We start from the raw sequence: 21,888 nt of genomic DNA on the forward strand, positions 1-21,888 counted from the left end.
TTACCCCTTCTCAAAGGCAGAAGTTTATTTTCTAATATTTCCCGTGCATCTGTACCATCATCAAGTAAATCTAATTTTGTGATTACCCCAATAGTACGTAAGCCTGCAAAAAAAGGTGTACAATTCAGGATGAAATGAAGCATTGAAAAAAAATAATTTTAACCCACATTCACATTCATTTCCTAGTTATCTCTTTCTTCAATTTGATCAACTCGGTATTAAGAAAATAATTATGGTCAATACAAGCTTGCATTTACCCTTTGAACAACAGACATTATCCCGCAAATGTTTTATAAATGTAAATGTAATGAATTCTTCTATATTAATTCAATTGTTTATTCTGTACTCATGTTCACATTGTCTACATGTCTTGATCATTATTTTTTCACTTTTAAAGTTGTCTGTAAAATTTTGTATATGTGTTGTATGTACTAAATGCAACAGTTACAGTATTTGTAGGATATCTGCATCAGAAGTTTCTTGTATAGAGCTGAACATACCCCTGAAGATTTATGGATTCAGATGTGTTTGAGTCATCAAGTTTGATGATAGTAGATGGACTGATACAAAATCAATAAAGTCTGAGATGCACCCCAAACTGCTGAGCTATATCCTGTATTGTCATTCAGTCCTTCCCTATTGGACAACTACTTGCTATATTCAAGCAAACTGTGAACTTAAAATTTCACATACTTTCTGATTAATTGTGTTTAGCAAAAACTTGACATATAGTTGTGAAGACAAATAGTAAAGGTACATATAGCCTTCAATCAGAATAACTTTCAGATTTGAATTATGACCAAGTTACTCAAAATCGAAGGGGTTTTCAACTAAGTTTTGTTGACAATACAACTTTGAGAGAACTCTGACTCAAAAACAAATCTACATAATAATTAGTTGTAATACTGGGAAAGAAAACACATGTACCTTGCGGATCCACCTCTTTGGCAACTTTTAGAGCATCTGAGTTTGCCAAGTCAGAGTTGCCCGGCGTGACTGCTAGAATTAAGCAACTAGGTTTTGTGATAAATTCCATCAGCATCGATCGGATTTGCTGTTCAATATCGGCAGGCTGGTCACCGACCGGTACTTTAGTCATACCGGGAAGATCAATTAAGGTCAGATTCAACACTGAGGACGAAATCAAATATATACAAAATTGTTACACTAAATTAAACCACCATCATTACTAAATTATGATAGACTTGTCTGAAACAAATTGCTTAGCATTGCAACTATTATAAAACCTGAATTAGAAGATGTGGCTCGTATGAAAATTGTACAATACAACAATTCTCAATTGTTCAAAAAGAATGTGTATACATCCACCAATCAGGTAATTAATACTTCTAGTAATCTGTTAATCCTTGCTCAATCAATTTATTAATTTTATTATGAAATTTATTCACATTCTAGAATTTATTCAAAATCATCTTTTTTTTGGCAATTCTTACTCAACTGTGACAAATGTTAATATGTTCAAACATAAAGCCTGTCGTGATTCCGATATAAAATTACAGGACTTTCGCGTTCACCCCTCGTTTACGCAATTTATATTTATTTTTCAAGAATTTTTTCATCTAGGTCATATTATGACCAACCTCGCGAGTGGTTCGAAAGGGACGATTAGGCTGAAATATTCGCATCAACGCAAAAGGGTTTCAACTACTTAACCGATGACAACACCGATACGTGAGACCGTTGAGGGTCGGTGATCAGACGGGAAAGTGAGTACAGGAAATCTGTTGCTCCTCGACATCGGCCAAATAAACAAAACCATCGTTTCCGTTTATGCAGAGAGTGTGCACCCATCTAATTTTCCGTTGACACTGTCGTTTTAGTTTTCTATCTTCAGCAGTAGTTTCAATCCATTCAAATAGCTTTATGTTTTTTTTTCTCTTAATATTCTTTATAAAACGATATTGATTGCCTAGAAACAGTTTGACCTGCTACACGCTTTATTTGAGAATTCAAAGTGATGAATACAGTCATAATAAATTATACTTGCTAATGAAAAAAACATCGTGTGAAACGTACTTCGCGCTCTACTCGCTTTAAAAGCTGCCGCCTATGCTAATGAGCATTGTTGTGGACGAAGCCTTACAACTGCAAGATGGCGTTAATGTTACCAGCTCCCTGATGTTACACCGTAATAAGGCAGCCAACACCAACGTGCATGTGTTTTGTAACCCCTTTCATGCCCTCCGGGGGATGTTATATATGTTAATTAATCAATGTTAAATACTTGCTGATTATCGAACCGTGCGGCATGTCGTCGGAAAATACTTGTTTATCGTAGTTCGCGAGCAGTCGGCGAAATAACCATTTAAAACTACACATTTCTATAAGGCATGCTGTGTACCCTTACATCGATCGACCATTGAGATTCGCGCTTTTCGACCAACCAACCAATGTGAATCGTGCTTTTCGCAGAGTGACACTGCGATCCTGTCGCAGAGTGCAATAATCGCACAATTGCCTCGCAGAGTTAGTTTTTAAACCCCCATACATACCTCCCTCCTATGTCTTGGTCAATACTATCACTAAACTGCCTTCATACATATTTTGCTGTATTATCGTGATAAATTCATATTTCAAACATAAAGCCTGATTGATTCAATAGAAATCACATACTTCCAGAAATTCTAATGTCTACAAATTTCTAGTTTTAGAAAGCAAAAATTTAGGAAGATAATAATTTAAATAATAATAGTGAGCCGAGTAAATATGGAGGAAATATTGCACAAATTACTATTTCAAAAGAGCTTGTTCACTAATTTGATGAAAACATAGTTTCTTACGAACAAATGAAACAGAATTCAAAACACTGCAAAGTCATACATAATTCTATTTGAATACTGCAAATCCAGATGTTTAAATGCATTCAAATACTATTATTGTTACTCTTGCTAGATACATTAGTCACACACAACATGTTTCATTATGTACACCAGATACATCGCATAGCAAAGCTTGTGGAGTAAAACAACATGGGCACACTTACCATGTGGAGAATAAACTCGAAGATTGATTGGGATCGGTGATATGCCTTTATTTTTACCGGTTAATCTGTCTGTTTCTGCTTCAATCTCCATACGAATTTCATCAAAATTGGTGAATTTTTTTCCTTTACAGTGGAGGAACTCACCCCATTCTGAAGAGAAAATAAACAATGATCATTCAAAACAAGTAATTACTGGTAATACAACAAACCAACAATGCCAATGTGATCGCTAAATTATCATGTTTAGGGTGTGGAGTGACGTAACTGATCGCAGACTGGGATGGATAAAGTCAGATACAAATACGCAGACAGTCCTCTATTGCAGATTTATTTCTCAAGAACAAATACGGCATACTCATGGATGTGAAAAAACATAGAAACAACAATGTATTCCCTTCTGTTTGATGTATGTGCATGGTTAGTGTTACTCTACTCAGTTCAGTCATCATTGTATTAACTTACCCCAAAATTAGTAATGGTGTTCCACCATCATTGGAATTCATGGTGTTTTAGTTTGAGTTTGCTATACACAAAGACCCGTGAAATAGGTATACAATAAATGACACAGTCCCCGTTAAATTAAGTTCCCTTACCAAAATTCATTAAACAAAATGTATACTTTTGTGTGCAAAATGTATACAAATTCCGAATAAATTTGTACATTTTATGTATAATTTTTTGTATACAAGAAGTACCCTATATTTGGAACAGATTTGTATACAACAAGTATGTAAATAATATGCAAATAGTGTAAAAAAAATGTACTTTTGTATACAAGAAGTATCCCATATATGGAACAATTTTGTATACAAAAATTGTACAAAGCTCAATTCATAAAAAGGGCATTTGTTTAACAAAATGTTAAATTCAACTTAATTATGTGTTTCATTTGGCCAAGTGTATTATGGTCTTATTACACAACAGCATGGATTTGTATTTATCTATACTTACATTTAGAATTCAATTTATCAATTGTTTATGCTTTCCTGACTGACTATGGTACATTCATTTACATTCTATCTTGTATCTGTTTGACATATATGTCAGCCAAGGATGAACAACAAACTGATTGTGGTGAGAGTAATACTGATTTATTTCATTGTGTTTTGCTCAACTGAAAATGCCAAAACATGATATATAATGGGGAAATTAAATTTTAATTTAGTTAAATTGATCAAGAAAAAGTTAATAAAAATTGGCAATAAAACATGTTAGGATCAAAAACAGAAGAATTTTAAATTTTAAATCGAATCACTAAACCACTGCATGTACATATGTCCTACATAAGGTACTAGGCACATGCTAAGAATGAACGGAATCAGTTCACAGGATTCTGAAATATGACTCTGGACAGACTGACGCATGGACGAACGGACACACGGACGGACAGACTCAGGAACTCACAGACAGTCGGGGTCATATATCCTAACATGTATGATCTATGTACTAAATTTGAATGAAAACTGACAAAGCATGTTCAAAATACGACATTTTCAAAAAACAAGATGGCTGCCAGTCGGCCATCTTTGATCAAATTGTGAAATAAATCGTCATGAACATGTATCCTAACATGTATAATCTATGTACCAAGTTTGAATGAAAACGAACAAAGCATGTCCAAAATAAAACATTTTCAAAAAACAAGATGGCTGCCAGTCGGTCATTTTGAATCGAATCGCTATACTACTGCATGTGCATATGTCCCACATAAAGTACTAGGCACATGCAAAGAATGAACGAAATCGGTCCAAGGGATTCTGAGATATGACTCTGGACGGATGCACGAACGCACACACGCACGGACGGAGACTGAGTTATACGGTAAGTCCCCGTTTTCGGACTTCGTACGAACTGGGACTAACAAACATCACAATTTTTGCATACTGAATAATTAAAATACGACTTATTTTGACAATTATTGAATAGGAAAATCTCTAAAATTTACGTAAACACATTTACTACTAATAGAGCAAATATGATAGACAGAATTACAGCTTAACAGCTATTTTCCTAGCTTTATTTCTCAAAATTTAGTGATACACAAACTGTGTTCATTATTTATCTCCGGTGTAAAATCACAGCTGCCAAAGCACCGTACATACACATACACATGTACAGAAGCCACTTTCTTTTGAAAGCACCAAGTAAAAGCTTTTTATTAAAAAGGAATGCATCAATCAAGCGAAAATTGCAATGTATTATTCAAAAGATAAAACGATTGAATTATTAAAACTAAAATAGCAAACTTAACATTGATAAGGATGAAATACACTTTCTGAAAATTAATTGCCCTCGTTTTCATGTTATTACAATGGATTAATTATTTTATATAATAAACAATTTTAATTTTTATTATTTAGTTTACAATTAAAAAAAATATTTTTCTGGATTTCTAAGTGACCTTTATTTGATAACCTCAAGGGCAATTTAAAGCGTTCCATATAGTCCATGAACTAATGATCGTAGTCATCAACATCTTCAATTTAGTTCATTTTTACGTGATTGCTTGAAGCTAAAACCCATAATATTGAATACCATAGAATTATTAACAACAATATCAGTCTAAGCAATGAGGATCGTACTAGTATCATAAAAAAAATATAAATATTCAGATATAGTGACAGGGGAGGAAGGGTTATTTGTGACATACACTACTTCTTCATAGTAAACATCAATTTACAAATAAATATAATAATCAACTTTGATATTCATTATAATCATGTAGGTTGCAAAGGTCAAAAGGTTGCATCTACACACTTAAACCAATTACACCTCAAATAATAAGAAATGGATTTTAACAATCGCATTGAACCTAAGTATTAAATCAATCATGAGAAAAACCGGTATTATTTATACATGTACCTCGGTAGTGTTGATTTCACATATATTAAAAACGAAATTGAAGATATATGCATTACAATACTCATTCAACTGATTTAGGAATACAGCAGCAACCATGCAATATATTCTCTATTGAATAACCACCAACACTACGGACAGGATATTTTTACTCTTATGTACTAAAAATAAATAAATTAACTTGCAGGTATAGTTACGATTTATTAACTTTTAACGCCTTAGCCTTCATTAATCACAAAGCAGAGGCAGTGGTTACCTCTATACATGCAAGAATAAATAGTTTATAACAACCATATGATAAGACCATTCGCCCACACATATACACCAATTCTAATTCCAGCAATATGGCAAGATTTAACCTTTGACCACCCTGGATGATGTTGAGTTTTGTCGTGATAAAAATAATTTGTGCTTGTTGAATTACACTCCAAAATGACAATTTTACTGTAATAATTTGTCTACCGGGGTAAATTGGAAACCACACATCAAAGATGGACACAATTATTTGGTTTATACAAACCAAGATTACAATACCATATTTGTTCTATTAGTAGTACATGTGTTCAGGAAATTACCAATTATTACATGGTTGAAAAAATAAGTAAATGTTTCAGCCTTTAACAAATAGTATCTTGGGTTTATATAAGCTAATACAATGTATGAGCAAATATGACTTGACTCAAATCTTGACTCAAATCTTGATTCAAATCTTGATTCAAATCATGTGAAAATCTTTAGGCTTAATTTTAAGCATGTCATTTACATGTTAAACCACAAATCTTCCAACAAGCAGTCTGATATAGCAATGCTGGATAGTTAAACAGTTGAACAAATATGGCAGAGGTCCACCAAGGTGTCTACATCAAAGCAACTGGGCTTGCTATTTTAAAGAAAGTAGCAAAATGACAAAAATGACAAATCTGAGGGAGGTCCACCCAAGTAACGAAAATGTAAAGATGACGAACACAAACGAAAGATAATCAGTAATATGAAGAACTCTGCTCGGTCGACTAAGTCAACAGCTGCCATAATGACAAACAGATAAACACCTCAACAGAAATACAAACTGCTAAGCAAAATATTACATCAAAATTCGGAAAGAATACGAGTCACACATTATCCTACACTGATTTTTCCCACAAACACAGGGGAAACACTCAGTCAATTATCTGATTAATCCTGAAATCAGTGTACCGGGTAGTTAGTTACGGTATGTTCTAATGCTCTTAAGATGGACAAAAGTACATTTACACAATAACATACAGTCAATTTATCATCAAAGACAGTTTCATTATTGATGAGACTGCCAAATTGCTAGACAGGACAGAATAGAATGCGACATTTGAACATTACATCTTAATGAACAAATTGTATTAAGTGCTAACATTAATCTCGGAGTACAAAACCCATGATAATACAGAGTTCTCTTATGAAATATAATTGCCCAGCTTGAGTTCTATAATACATGTACAAGTACACCAATGTACCAATTCAGTCTCTACTTGGATTACAATTGGCCTGCTCTCTTGCAGATTATTCCTTTTTAGGATAAAAAAACAGTTACAAATACTATGCATACAAATTCACAGATTCCATATTTTGCATGAAATCAGATAAAATAAATCATATGTACAAAATGTTTCATTCAGTTATTGTAATTAACAGTAGATCTGTTCCATTCCTCTCTACAATGTAGAAATAAAAATGTAGAACACAAAGACTGTCCTCTCAAGCATGACAGATAGGGATAATCAGTCAAAATAAAATCCCCAAAATTCAAGTTATGACTTATAGTCATGTCAAGATAGATAGTCCATATTACCATACTTCCCTGATTATAAGCCCCTACCCTCTATTTTTAGAGATTTACAGAGTTGAGGGCATCCCCCATTATAAGCCCAGGGTGTTTTTACGGGGCATCAACAACATTTATTAAAATATGCGTGTAAAAAGTGTGCTTCATTGCATGACAATTGTGCTTGGTACAGCAGTTTGGTTCATGAAACCTGGTCATTGGACATCATTTTACATTTCCGTGTCTATTGAGAATATTGTGAACTATTCAAGTGAATGAGTAAACGTCACCTGTTGGCGTCTGTGTTTTATAAATACATCCACACTTGCGAATCACCAGATTTTAGGGCGAAAAATTGCAAGATAGCAGAAATTCACTCCCACATCGCGTTAAAAAAATTACATTGTCAATAATCGAAAAAACTTGGTTAGAATGACACAGCATTTTGATTGGTTAATGAAAGACTTGACCTGTTAGGTCAAAGGACATAGTTTCAGGTCAAATCATGCTGAAAAAACATGGTGGAAATTGCTTTGAATCAAGAGTTTGTGTATGATCAAAAACATCCCACAACTAGTATAATGATAAAGATCTTGCCTTCGACTGCATTCCCACATTTTTGCACAGTAAATTCAAACAGTATGTAAATTGTATTGTAATAAATGTGTGTATTTTTATGAACATTTTTGTTTCTTCATTGTGTCAATAACTCCTTTCGCTTTTTTTTTCTTCAAAAAGACATAAATCATCTTTTCTGTGGTGGTCCTTTCCTGACCCCTGGGTTTATGATCGGGGAAGTATGATAGTAATAGTAAATAGTAAATAGTAATAGAAAATAAATCAGAACATGAAACAAATTACATGTAATAATGTATAATGTACTTGAAAAACATCTGCATTCAGCAATTTTTAATCCGATCTGAAAAAACATTATGATACCATTATAAATATACATGTTTATTGTATGTATCAAGATGGACAATAAGCAAATAACACCGAATAAACGGCAAGGTAAAGACTATGTCTAATTATAGTAAACACGTACTGCGTGCGTGACTCGAACCGGCGCTCGCGTACGGCACCTAATCGCCTAGCTTCACAGATGGACAATAGTTGACAATAGATGGACAATAGTTGTTCACATAACTATAACTAAGACCAAGAACCAGAAAGGCTGAAATGATTGATTTTGATGATTTTTTTACATTAAAATTGTCCCCATATGCGTGACATTATGCATTATGTACTGGTACAGGTTTCACTTCTGTTTTGTCATTTTAAAAATCAATGACAATGCAACTCATTTTGCAATTTTATTTTTCTCCACAAAGATGTAATATTTCCCCTAATCTGGCACACGATGTCCAAAAATTGTCTTTTGGATAATCGGGGGGGGGGGGGGGGGGGGGTTGTTAAAATTATTGAAAAAAGTTAAGTGTGAGGCAGTAAAAATAGACTAGGTCGGGTTATAGAAACTACACGATTCTTTTTCTTTTGGTTTCCCTTTGAAAAGTATGGGACTCGTAGCAAAGTACACAACGCGTTTAAAATACCTCGTTTATTTACATGAAATTCGAACACGCACTGCATGATGACCACTGCCCTTTAAAATTCAACCCTTTTTGACCATAGACATTCCTGGCCTTTACACAAGCATATACAATAATAATCCTATAAAAGCAAATACACTAAGTACTGTGGAATACTTTATTTTCGCTGGAATTAATTTTCGCTGAAAAGGCATTTTGGGTGTTTTGCTTGGAATTTATTTTCACTGATTTTTTCATGAGTTTAATGTGAAATATAAGAAAAAAAGTATATTCGCTGGATTTTATTTTCACGGAATCATCCCTTCAGCGAAAATAGCGAAAATAAATTCCAAGCGAAAATAAGTATTCAAATTATTTAAGTCAATATTAGTTTCACAGTTTGCAACTGAAAAACTGTTTAATTGATTGTTCCTGTTTTGATAGTTGTCTGATCTGTTTTTGGTTCAAAGTTTCTCTTTTTTTTTTTGTTTCTTTTTTTGGGGGGGTCTAATGTGCAATTAGGTTAAATTATGATAAACATGCATATGGACATCAGTTTTAAATTACCGTAAAATGCTTTATTTTAGTTGGAATTAATTTTCGCTGAAAAGACATTTTGGGTGTTTTGTATGGAATATATTTTTACTGATTTTTGACGAGTTGAATAAAAAACATAAGGAAAATAGTATATACGCTGGATTTTCTTTTCACTAAATCATTCCTTCAGTGAAAATAGCAAAAATAAAGTATTTTACAGTAGGCTACCTCCACACAACAATCCTAGTCTATAAACCCTTATAAAAATATAAGGGTTCCTGCATAGTGTACCTGCTCAGCACCAGATAGCTATCGGGAACCTTCCAGATAGGTGTCTTTTTCGCATGCAAATTAGCTATGCGGGAAAGTATCAGGAAGGTTCCCGCTTTATGCGGCAAGGTTCCTGCTTTATGCAGCAAACCATTTTAAAAATGGACTATGCGAGAAAGAATCAGGAAGGTTTCAGCTTTATGCAGCAAATTATTTTGAATAGGGACTATGCGAGAAAGTATCGGGAAGGTTTCAGCTTTATGCAGCAAACCATTTTGATGAAAGGACTATGCGAGAAAGCATCGGGAAGGTTTCAGCTTTATGCAGCAATGAGATTTTATAAAAGGACTATGCAGAAAGTACTGGGAACTTTCTTGTACATTCTGACATCGTCAAAATGCATCCAGCTGTATACTGGGGTTTGGTGATCAACAAATTAACTGCAAGATAAATATATTGCCCAAAAAATATTTTATTGAAAAAGACCAGTCAGTTACTAAATAAAAAAAAAGGCACTAATTGGTCTCCTGTGTGTTGTTTCCTCTCATGCTGTTGAGGTGAGCTCTTTTCATGGAGCAACACTTCTGGTTCACCAATGTAGTTATGTCCCTATCTGCCATTTTTAGATGACTACAGGCATACTCTACAAATAAAGAGAGAAAACCTAATGGTAAAATTTGAATATGCAAGAATCAATTGTTTTGTAACATGTATCATATGCCTGATATTGCATGTGAAAAGGTTTCAAAAATCATTATAATGCCAATTTATTATAGCCAATCTATCTAGATACTTACTAATCAATGCATCTATGGTTATATTTTCCGCCAGTTTAGTTCTGTTCATACCACTCAACTGCTCTGGTAGAAAAAACCCATCTATCATTTTTTTCATAAAAAGTGATGGAGAATCGTTTCTGCATTTAGATGTGACTGTTGATAACCATAAGCTTTGTACACATAAATTGGTACTCCCCAGCCTCTCAAACCCTAATGGTGGATCGGTCCCTAGGGCTACAAATTCCTGAAAGAATCATATAATACAAATTAAAAGTGTTAGTTGTTTTTGTATATTCTAGCTAACAAACCAATCCTTCAAAATTTATTTCAGAATAATTTGTGCGTAGCACAATGTATACGACAGTATAAAATATGGTATGTGTTTTGCACTGGTTGTCATTTAAGATGGTTATACATGTAGTCACTCTATTGTTTAGACACTCAAGATGTCTAACAATTAGGAATACATATGGTGTGTATTATGTATGCCATTCAAATTCTGTGTCACTATCACACCAGATACAAGACTTTAGGCGATATAGCTTCTGAAGGATAAACACACAGAAAACAACCAAAATCTATTAGTAACCATCTTCATCCAAGACTAAAAATGTTATATGCTTACATGTGGTGCTGCAGGAATCTGTACACCACGCACTGGTACATAGTGTTTAGGAGTGTGAGAGATGCTTGTAGATGAATATAAAGCTGAAAGAAAAAGAATATGGTATTGAACATATTTTTTTTTATATATTACAATTGCACACATATGAACAATATTTCAATACCTTTACAACAGGGAGCAATAAAGCCATCAGGGAGATTCAGATCATTAAACTTAGGAGACATGTGCTAAAAACCATGAAATCATTACAAGCACATAAAGAAGCACTTATTTACCTTTTGAAGCCTTCAATTCTTGGTATTTAATTTTTATATGATGATAGTCCATCTCTGTTTTCTGAAGCTTTTCTTGCATGCTTTTCAGTTGTTTGTCTTTTAAAAGGCATTCAGCACACACATCAGAATTTCCAAGTAGAGTTAGGAAAGATGGGCTGGTATTGGTGTGTTCATTGAGAGAACTGAATTGATGGTCAGGAGCGTAATTGTAACATTGGTCAGGATAGGAAATGTAATGTTGGCCAGAAAGTGGTCTGCTGTACTCCTCAAGGGGTGGTGATTTGTCATGTTGGTTGACAGATCTGTCATTGGTTGCAATCAGTTGGTTAGTAGGGCATCTGTGATGTTGGTTGGAAAAGGATCCATCATGCTGATTGTGAGGGTAGTTGTTGTATTGGCTGGGAGGGGGACTGTCATTTAGGTGGGTGGGTGATCTACTGTAATGTTGGTTGGAAGGGTAGCTGTTGTGTTGATTGGGAGGGGGGCTGTCCTGTTGGTAGGTGGGGGATCTACTGTCACATGGGTTTGGAGGGGGTCTATCATGTTGGCGGGTGGGGGATCTACTGTCATGTTGGTTGGAAGAGTACCTGTTGTGTTGGCTGAGGAGAAACCTGCTATGTTGGTTGGAAAGGGAACTGTCTTGTTGGTCTGGATGGGCTTTGTCATACTGGTTGAGAGGGGTCCTGTCACTATGTTTGGGAGGGGACCTGTCATCTTGGTTAGGTGGGGATCTTCTGTTTTGGTCTGATGTTCGTACATCGATAAGATCACCAAGTATCACCTTTGCCTGGTCTTGTGATGCCTGTTTTTTGGCTTGAGTTGCTCTTTTTTTCTTTTCTTTAGCTTCTTTCGACTCTGGTGACGAAAAAGGTTTTATCATTACAAACATAGTATTATTCTGTGGTACTGAACTGAGCAAATTAAGCTAAACAAAACAGCATTTTCAATAAACAACATGCACTGTATAAAATGTACCACAAGAAAATCCATAAAACTGTAGTGTACAACTATAGTGTTGTTTTCTTAATTAAGGTAGAGATATATCAAAACTGAAAAAAAAAAACATCAATAATAAATTTAACATTTAATCAGCTGTCGTACCCAGTATATCTGTATGTTGTTACCATACCCAGGATACTCAAGTTTTGAAAATCTTTTTTAGGGAGTGGGCACCTAGCAGAACACCCTCCCACATCTAAAAATTATCTTAATTACAATGTTGGTTCACCATGTGCTCGTTTAGGGAAATATTAAGTCTTTGAGAGAGGAATAATGATCGTAAAGTACAATATTATTATTCCAAAAATGCAATCTTACCTTTTGTTTCTTTTTCTTTAGATGTTTTAGTGCTAACTTTATTTTTGCTAGTTGTCTTAATGTTTTTTCTCTTTTTCCTTGGAGACTCTGAAGGTGCAAGACAAATCAAAAGAAAATCAATTTAATATGTTTTACCATAAAAGCCATAAGCCTTGTCTTGGAATTAAAGTGATATCCAACTAGATAATATACTAACATTGTAGGAAATTGTTAATATGTATACATTTCTTTTCAGAAGTTCCATTGATTTAAAAGTCGGTAAGTTCTCAAAAGCGTGATTGACAACCAGATCAACACAGTGATTGGACAATGCAACAAAGCTTTCAAAAGGATTTAAGTTTAAATAATTTTGCAACAACTTTTAAAGCTACATTGATGTTTGTACATTTGACTTGACTAGGCGCTTCAAAAATGGCTATTGCTGTAGCAGCTGGCAATTAATTTACCTGAAAAAAAATGAGAATTTCGCACTAGTCCATAACGGGCAAGTAATGTCAGACTTACTTGTGAAAATGTATAAAAACTGATCATTACCTGCAGTTTCCTCTTCAGAAGATCTGTCTTCTTCATCCACAAAATCAGCACGCTGTTTATTTTTGCGTTGTCTTTTACCAGAGTTTGGTGTTTCATGACTGATTCTAACAATTCTAATTGATGACAATTTTTTTGCCAACTTCACCAGTTCTGATTCACTAGCACCTAATGTTAATGAATATAATTTATATGATTTACTGAAGTGTCTGCTTGCAACAAATATATCAACACAAGCCTCAAAGTTACAAAAGCTGCAGGTACTCAAATAAACACCCAAGTATGTGACAAATAAATCAAATCTAGCATACGGCACTATATATTTTGTATACCAACTTTTTCACTTAGTATAAATGGTAATATGAGCTGATTTAACGATTCATGCCTGTTAAAACAACCAGTGCTGATACATTGTGTAATAATAGTTTGAATCACGTTGGTTCTGAACCATGATGAATCCAAGCGGAGAGAAGATATGAAGTTAAAATCAAGCCTTAATTATTATAGATAATTCAAAACTAGCTTGAAAAGTTAAAAATATCTTCAGTCAATAAATAACTTTAAAGGAGCACAGCTAAAATTCAGAGCAAGATCATGTACTCTTGGGTTGGCATATGAAAAAAGAAAATGGGAAAATAATAGTGAAGATGACATAATTTTTCCATGTTATGAAAAAAGTCGAAGAAACCCTTGAACATTTTATTTTGCAATGTCCAAGTTTTAAAATAAAAAGGGACAACTTAATGTGTGAAATAAAAGAAATGTTATTGAAGATGAAAAAACAAATTTATCTGATAAATTATATGATATTTTGCTTGATCTATAACAGCATTTCCTGTACATAATAAATAAATAAATAAATAAATAAATAAATAAATAAATAAATCACTGAACATTAATGACAAAGCAAACAGGATTTACTAAATGTTCTTGTGTACTAAAATTCTCATTGACATCAGTTGTAGTATTAGATTTTCAGTTAAACTGAAATGAATTAAATAAACAACAGAAAAATACATATATAACTTTACACATAGACAATGTTTTTGTTTTTTTGCACAACCATGTCTAAGTTGTCTCATTTTAACTATGATGAGATAATTGAGTTGTAGAATTACACAGTTGGGGACATTATTTAGTAAGAATTTGTGGCATTGTTGCATTAAATAATACTCAGAGTATACATAAATAAACCATTACGTAATAAGCCATTACGTTCTATTACATGACGCTTTCGGAAAATTAAACAAATGACAATTTTAGTTCAGTCAATAATAAAATTTCGAAATTAGTTTAGACGTCATTGATTTACCCAGCACTTTTACAATGAAGAAACAGAAATGGTAACAAAAAAACGCACATTTTAATATTCCAATGTTATTTACGATGTAAAAATTATTAGTCTGAGGGAGAACAGTCGAAGGCAAACTCTTTATCACCTCGTTGTCGAATGTGTTCGATCGTACGCAAACTCTCGATTTGACCCAGGAGATTTGACCTACAACAACGTCTGTTGACCTAATAGGTCAAGTCTGTTATTAACCAATCAGAATGATGGGTTGTACCGACGAAATTCTCCGGGAATTCCCGAAGGCATTTCGGTAAGGCAATGAAGAAGCCTCGAAGAAGCGATGTCGAAGTACGATCTGTTGAAATTGATTTTGACGAAAAATGGCATGATGTAGAAACAAATTGTAATTAAAAAATATTGCAAGGTAAACTGGAATTTTAACAGGTCATCGTCGATGGGTATATGTAGTTTTCGCATTGGCAGCAGTCGATATTTACGCTGTATTATATAAATTTGGGTACTGGTATTCGGAAAAGTCAGACGATGTCTAGGCAGTCATAATTTAGAAGGGTTGGGCGCTAAGACGAACTTTATCCCAAAATAAAATTTCCCGAAAGTAGGCTGGGCGCTTAGTTGAGCATAGGTGCTAAGTCGGACTAGTACGGTAAAACAGATTACCAAACATATAATCTACAAATAATTATATTGCTATCTAAAAATAAACGAGAAATAATACAGATTGCATAAAACTATTACTATCCACTAATTCAAAACAAAAACAAACGATGTAGATATTATTCAGGCTTTTATCGTTGTACAAAAACTGTAATAACTAAAATCAGAATATAAAAAATCACCTTACCATGCGTTACAAAAACCGCATCGTACTTCTCTTTTCCGTACATTGCCTGGAAGGCATCGCCAAACAGAAGGTCCTCTAAACTGTCTTCATGGTGCAAACAATCCTTCCTGGGTATCACACCAAACTGCTTATCTATCGTCCAAAAAATACATGCAAAGTCTGTTCCCGGACTCTTTATCAATTTCAGCGATTTCTTTACATCTGGGTGATCAGATTCTAGGTTAAAACCCATTATCACAAAATGTACATGTACACCGACCTATAAATCGTGAAGGAATTCGGAATTGCCGCAAAATGCCGAAAATTCTGACGTCAATGCCTCGTTTTCAGTTTGCTACAAGGTTTAACAGCGCGTGTTTACGCCAATGCGTACGTGCCGACAGGTGCCAATGACGTCAGGTTCCGCGTAAATACGCAGGGTTAGAACATCAAAACTTGGCTCCTACAGGGTGAGTACAAACGTCTGCATTTTTTTCCTATAGCATTAAGGCCATGCTGATTTGGTTTTTAACTTATTGTGAGATTATATGCAACATTTTCGTGAATGTATACAAGAATAACGCACCAATATTTTTGCTGATTTTATCACTAAACTTGGTGCTAAAAAGCTGTACCAAGCAGACGGCTATATATACAGTTCCCGCTTTACAATCCAGTAACTGTACTTGGATGTTACGATTGACAGTTTACGTAACCGTAAAATCTACACATAGTATTGTTATTATTTAACCTATTTTAGCAACAAATATTTCAGATTTGTTTCCAGCTCAAATACATTTGACTGTTCAATATAAATATTACTTTTTTATTTTCAGACTGTTGGTACATCAAAATAGAAAATCTAAATCAAAGAGCGCGTACGTCACCGTTTGTGTAGATCTGTGAGACATTTTAGGTGCTTCTGGCCGTGCTAACAAGCAAGTTTTATTTTTTTCGAAAGAAAAAAAATCTCGCTTCAGACCAGCCCAGTCAAGGTCTTAGTTAGAAACTGTTATTACGTGAACTATTGTTGCGCTATTTTGTTCTGATGTTCGAACCATTATATGGGCTCAAGCATTTTACATTGAACCTACATTCTCTTCTCCATTTGCCAATGTGTGTTCGAGATCTGGGTCCTCTCTGGGCATATTCATGTTTTCCATTTGAAAACCTCAATGGCAACCTTTTGAAGTTATTCCATGGAACTCAGCATGTTGATTTGCAGATTGTTGGGTCTGTCAATATACTGCAAACAATTCCACAAATGATTGAATCTGTTTCAGGTACAAAGGAGCAATCCTTTCTTCAAGGAATGTGCAAAAATGTATCTTTTGTGAAGCCATGTGGTAATGTTCAGAATGATGAGTTTGTTCGTCCACTGGGTCGCGGCTATTCAAAGGACTTGCCTAATGAACTCATGTGTAAGGTTATAGACTGTCTTGGCTGGAGGCCAAAGAAATTGGTGTACCATAGTCGTATATTCCTTCATGGTCAGGTAATTCATTCACGAGATTACACACGAGTGAAAGCTAGAAACTCTTACTGTGTTAAGTATTTTGACAGCCAAAACAATATTGTTCGATTTGGATTAGTTGACTTTTTTGCTATCCCTCACTGTTGGTGTAAGAATGAACAAAACTGTGTTTGCACCGTCAAATCAATTTTGGCATGCATATGTCGTCTTGAGTCAGAGCAACGATCAAAAATCCTTGCATTTGCTGGGTTGGAAAATTTCCTCAACATTACACTGAGCCACATACACCCGTGCAAGTCTGAGAGTAGGAACATAGATCTGATTCAAATTAATAATATTTTAGGTCTGTGTGTAAATGTTTCAGTCAACAATGTTAGTTATGTATGTGAATTTGGAAATATGGTGGAGTGTGATTAGATTCACAGATAATTTGTTCAAAATTGGAATTATATCTTGCATATCACTTGTGCAATCATTTTCAAAAATGTATTTAGTAACTATACATATACATATACTGTCTACAGTTCTCGGGCCTGATAAAGAATCACTTTTCAAATGCTGTAGGTGTTTTTAATGAAATGCCGAGAGACTGTTATAGCATGTAACGCCCTCATGCAACATTACCTGGAAATTGCCCGGTGACGTTCCTGTTGAGACTTGTCACTCAAACTACTTCCTTGGTGACTCGTTTCTCTCATGATTGGTTGATCGGTGTATGGCATAGTTTGAGTGACAAATCTCCGCAGGAATGTCATGCCATGAGGGCGTTTCATGCTATAAAAGTCTCTCGGGCCTTACGGCTCTCGCTTGAAAAACCTTCGGCATATCTTTAAAACGCCCAAGGCGTTTGAAAATAAGTTACTCTTTATTAGTCCCGAGAACTGTTGACAGTCTAAACTATACAGTGCACATGTATTTATTTGGATTCTAAGGGACACAAAATTCTGTTGGTAGTATCAAAACCAAAATTCACAGGAAGGAATTTAGATAAATTGAATATTTGTCACAAAGTAAATATTATTTTTTGGGAAAGTTGAAACAACAATCAAATTGAACTCAATTTCCAAACAAAATATTTTTATATTATTAACGATGGTTTCAAATAAAGCATTTCAAAAGTGTATCACATTTGAACATGGCTTTTGGTACTATATAGTTATTTGTGTCTCTCAGAATTGCATAATATAATAGAAACAACCCCTCCTCCCCCCCCCCCCCCCCGAGACACCTAGGGGTGTATTTCATAAATGCAATTGCATTTAGTCCAGTGTTGCACACACATTTATAGCAAATCTGTAGTCAAGAATAATTACAGTTAATGTTGTAAAATAAAACCAGTTTTTGTTGCTGTAAATTTTAAAAGGTTTAAATAAAATTTATCATTAATGCAACACATATTTGTGATGATGATTATTTTACTCTTTAAATGGTTCAAAGGGTGCTTGTGCAAGTCGGAAGCTAGAGTGAAATTGCATAACTTCTTATTTTATTGGTATAGTACAAAAATAGCTGGCATCTTGTCCCATAGAATTCAGATTTTATTGGCACCTTCTCGCATATAATTCAGATTTTATTGGCACCTTCTCGCATAGTATGAAAATAGCTGGCACCTTCTTGCATAGTATGAAAATAGCTGGCACCTTCTTGCATAGTATGAAAATAGCTGGCACCTTCTCGCATAGAATTATGCTTTTATTGGCACCTTCTCGCATAGTATGAAAATAACTGACACCTTCTCGCATAGTATTAACACTATGCAAGAACTAAGCAGCTAGCCGCATAAAGCTGCTTAGTTTTTGTTGCATAGTATTTCTATGCGAGAACCTTCCCGGTTAGTTCCCGGAAGGTACCAGGAAGGCATCGGGAAGGTTTTATCAAAGTTTCATTTTTATAAGGGAAGTTATACAACTGTATACTTTATGTATTACCTGTTGAATAAATTCACAAATATTTACAATATAGCTCTGACTAATGTAGGGTGTAAGATGATGGTATTTGCTTGTAAGCAATAATATTTTGCTTTGTTTGTCATTTTGTTCTTACCTGCTTTAGCATAGTTCAACTGTAACACTAGAGGTCTCCTGGTAACAATACCACTGCCACGAGGAAGGAAATCCCTGGAAAAAAAACAGACACAACTTGTATCAATATACAGGTACATCAAACAACAGTTATATTTGCTTCACTTCTAAATTTATCAAATAAATTTCATAAAAATTGTAGATACATGTATATTTGTCATAGAAGTTTTAATATTTGTCTATTAAGTGACTGCTATCAAATTATGTTGCCATGGATGTCACAAATATCAGGCCTCTCGAGTTTCCAAAGTTACCGGTAATTCAAAACAGAATACACGATTTATGTAACCTTTACTAGTAAATAATGATTATGTTACTAGGTAGTCAGGCTAGCAGCCAGGTTCATTCAACTAGTCCTGCTAATAATTAACTATTAATAATTAATAAGACTACACGACTAGCACAAATGTCAAACCCTGTAATACCAAAGCAGCCAAGGTATCACGAGGAGAAACATTGCTATGCATGTCAATTATGAAGGCATCTTAAGATTAGACACACAGATAATGCACTTGCAATTACTCTATAGGAATTGAAATGGTAACCCCACCACTATTGTATGCAAAAAGAGGCACCCTTAACTCGCCTAAAAACAAACGTCATTTAATTTTGGGTAAGTTGGGGGAGATTGAGGCAGAAATTGGGGTTAACGAAAACCCTGAATTTTATGCAGCAGTGTATATTTTTTTTAAATAGGATACCATACTAAATCAAAGAAAGATTCAAAGTGTTAGTTTCAATCATGTGTATATACAGTACAGACCAAACAAAACTGTATAAATATGTCTCATATAAAAATAATTTGAAATTACATTTATTAATGACAATAATACTCACTTTAAAAATTTAAAGTTTTTGTGAAAATGCAAAGCTTGCTAAGAGCCAGTCTGGGAATTAACTTACACTTGGACTGTACTGTAGACAATCTATCTTTCTAAAAATCTGAACATCTGAAGAAGTCAATGAGTATATTACTTCAGCCACCAGCCCACGGCAAATGTGATATCCCAGAGTTCAATGCGTTTTGTACCATCCAATATACACTTTACTGCGGAAGTCAAGCAAGTGTTCAAAACGTAATAAAAAAGACGCCGCCATCGGTGCGCGTGGCCCAATCCGTTCATTGTAGATCAAGCAAGGGCAACAGAGGTTTTTACCATAAGCTAGGTGATGGTGACTTGGAGCTGATCGAAACTTTGAAAAGATTACAACCATCTATAACGTATCGTGCTATTGCAGACCATATCAATGAGCATGGTGAAGTTGTAGAAAATGTTTCAATCACTACTATTTCGCGGACAGTTCGAACCCGATTGTCAGGCGGCCGATGGACTTACAAAACACTAACACCGGTAGCCTTGGAGAAATTCACGGACGCTAACATAGCATATTGCGATGAATATGTAAATTTTCTGCACACCCAAGCCCCAAATACACCCGTATTACTCCCCCGAGCTAAACCCGGTCGAATTTGTGTCTGGGAAACTTAAGAAAACACTGAATATAACGCGCTAGCCAGAATTGATCTTCCCTTGCGATACTGGAAGCATTACGAGAAATCAAACCATCCGATGTGCTGGGATATTACCGAGCTGTTGGGTTCTTAAATATCAATGCTGACGCTTATAAACTAAAATCAAAGAAAGCTTAGAAAGAACTCCCATGTGCTGAGAGTATTGGAGACACATTAAATATAATTCGAAATTACTTAGCTGAAAACTAATTATGCAAATCAGAAAATTAATATGACCAGATTTGAGTGTAAAACTAATGAGGTCTGCGCAATGTAACAGAAAATCTATGTCTCCAAGTTTAATTGAAATGTGATTAGAACCAAAAAATTATGAATTATTATGCTTATTAGGGAATTAATATGAACAGATTTTTACCCCAAACTAATTAGGTTTGTACATTGTCCTAGAGCATCTTTGTACTAAGTTTCATTGAAATGGAATAATTAGTACCGTGAAAACTCCAAAATTTCGACCCCTCTAAAAATTCGGTCGCCTATTTATTTGCCGGGTTTCGTTGTTTTATTTACCTCCAAATTTTCGACTCCACTAAAAATTGCCGACACATTCTTATTCGAAAATTGCGACCAGTTTTAGTTTTCCCCCAAACGAAAAAAAAAAACGATGTGAGCGTTCAAATGGGACTTTCCTCGAAGGCATGAATCCGGGTTTCTGATTGACTGAGAGATTTTTATTTTATTGGTAACGAAAATATATTCTAAATAAACGAAGTTTCAAATAAAAACGAACACAAAAATCTCGGCATGCTACGTTTCTGAATTGTTGATTATTACTGTACTCAGTAGTGATTATAATAATGTACACAAAATAAATTTGTTGAATGGTTATGAAATACAAATAAAAGTCAACTTAGTTTCATCGTAAGCGAATGATTCCGGTCTCCTATAAACGTTTGATGCTGTAGGATATCCGCCATGTTCTCTTAGGTCAAATAGGTCAAATCGCTAATTAACCAATCAAAAAGCTGGATGATGCCAACGTGTTCAAATTACCATAGCTTATTTAAATATGTTAATATTATTGAACGCAATGCGGAAGAGATTGATGTTGTAGTACGATATTTTGGCTTGGATTTTGATGCGAAAACGGCATGATTTTTTTTAAATAAAAAAATTAGTTGTTTTTAAAAAATAAACTGGTCATCTGAA

At 34.4% G+C, this 21,888-nt stretch overlaps 2 protein-coding genes across 2 annotated transcripts in view; both read right to left on the reverse strand.

Annotated features, from left to right (window-relative positions):
• LOC102808222 (dynamin-1-like) overlaps window positions 1-21,888 on the reverse strand; it is a 51,064-nt gene that overhangs the window by 21,223 nt on the left and 7,953 nt on the right. The window contains exons 3-6 of the mRNA XM_085492362.1: window positions 19,171-19,244; window positions 3,005-3,154; window positions 928-1,131; window positions 5-103 (exon numbers count right to left, since the gene is read on the reverse strand). Coding sequence (XP_085348488.1) covers window positions 5-103; window positions 928-1,131; window positions 3,005-3,154; window positions 19,171-19,244 — 527 coding nt within the window. The remainder of the gene's footprint in view (window positions 1-4; window positions 104-927; window positions 1,132-3,004; window positions 3,155-19,170; window positions 19,245-21,888) is intronic.
• On the reverse strand, window positions 10,447-15,928 carry LOC146732320 (uncharacterized). The gene is made up of 7 exons (XM_085492344.1): window positions 15,675-15,928; window positions 13,525-13,689; window positions 12,991-13,077; window positions 11,674-12,528; window positions 11,399-11,481; window positions 10,792-11,017; window positions 10,447-10,637 (listed from the first exon to the last, which is right to left on the reverse strand). Exons 1-7 carry the CDS (start codon window positions 15,904-15,906, stop codon window positions 10,510-10,512), a joined length of 1,776 nt encoding a protein of 591 aa, XP_085348470.1. The 5' UTR covers window positions 15,907-15,928; the 3' UTR covers window positions 10,447-10,509.

This window comes from Saccoglossus kowalevskii, chromosome 17, assembly GCF_978046115.1.
Source record: "Saccoglossus kowalevskii chromosome 17, keSacKowa6.1, whole genome shotgun sequence".
Taxonomy (NCBI): Eukaryota; Metazoa; Hemichordata; class Enteropneusta; family Harrimaniidae; genus Saccoglossus; species Saccoglossus kowalevskii.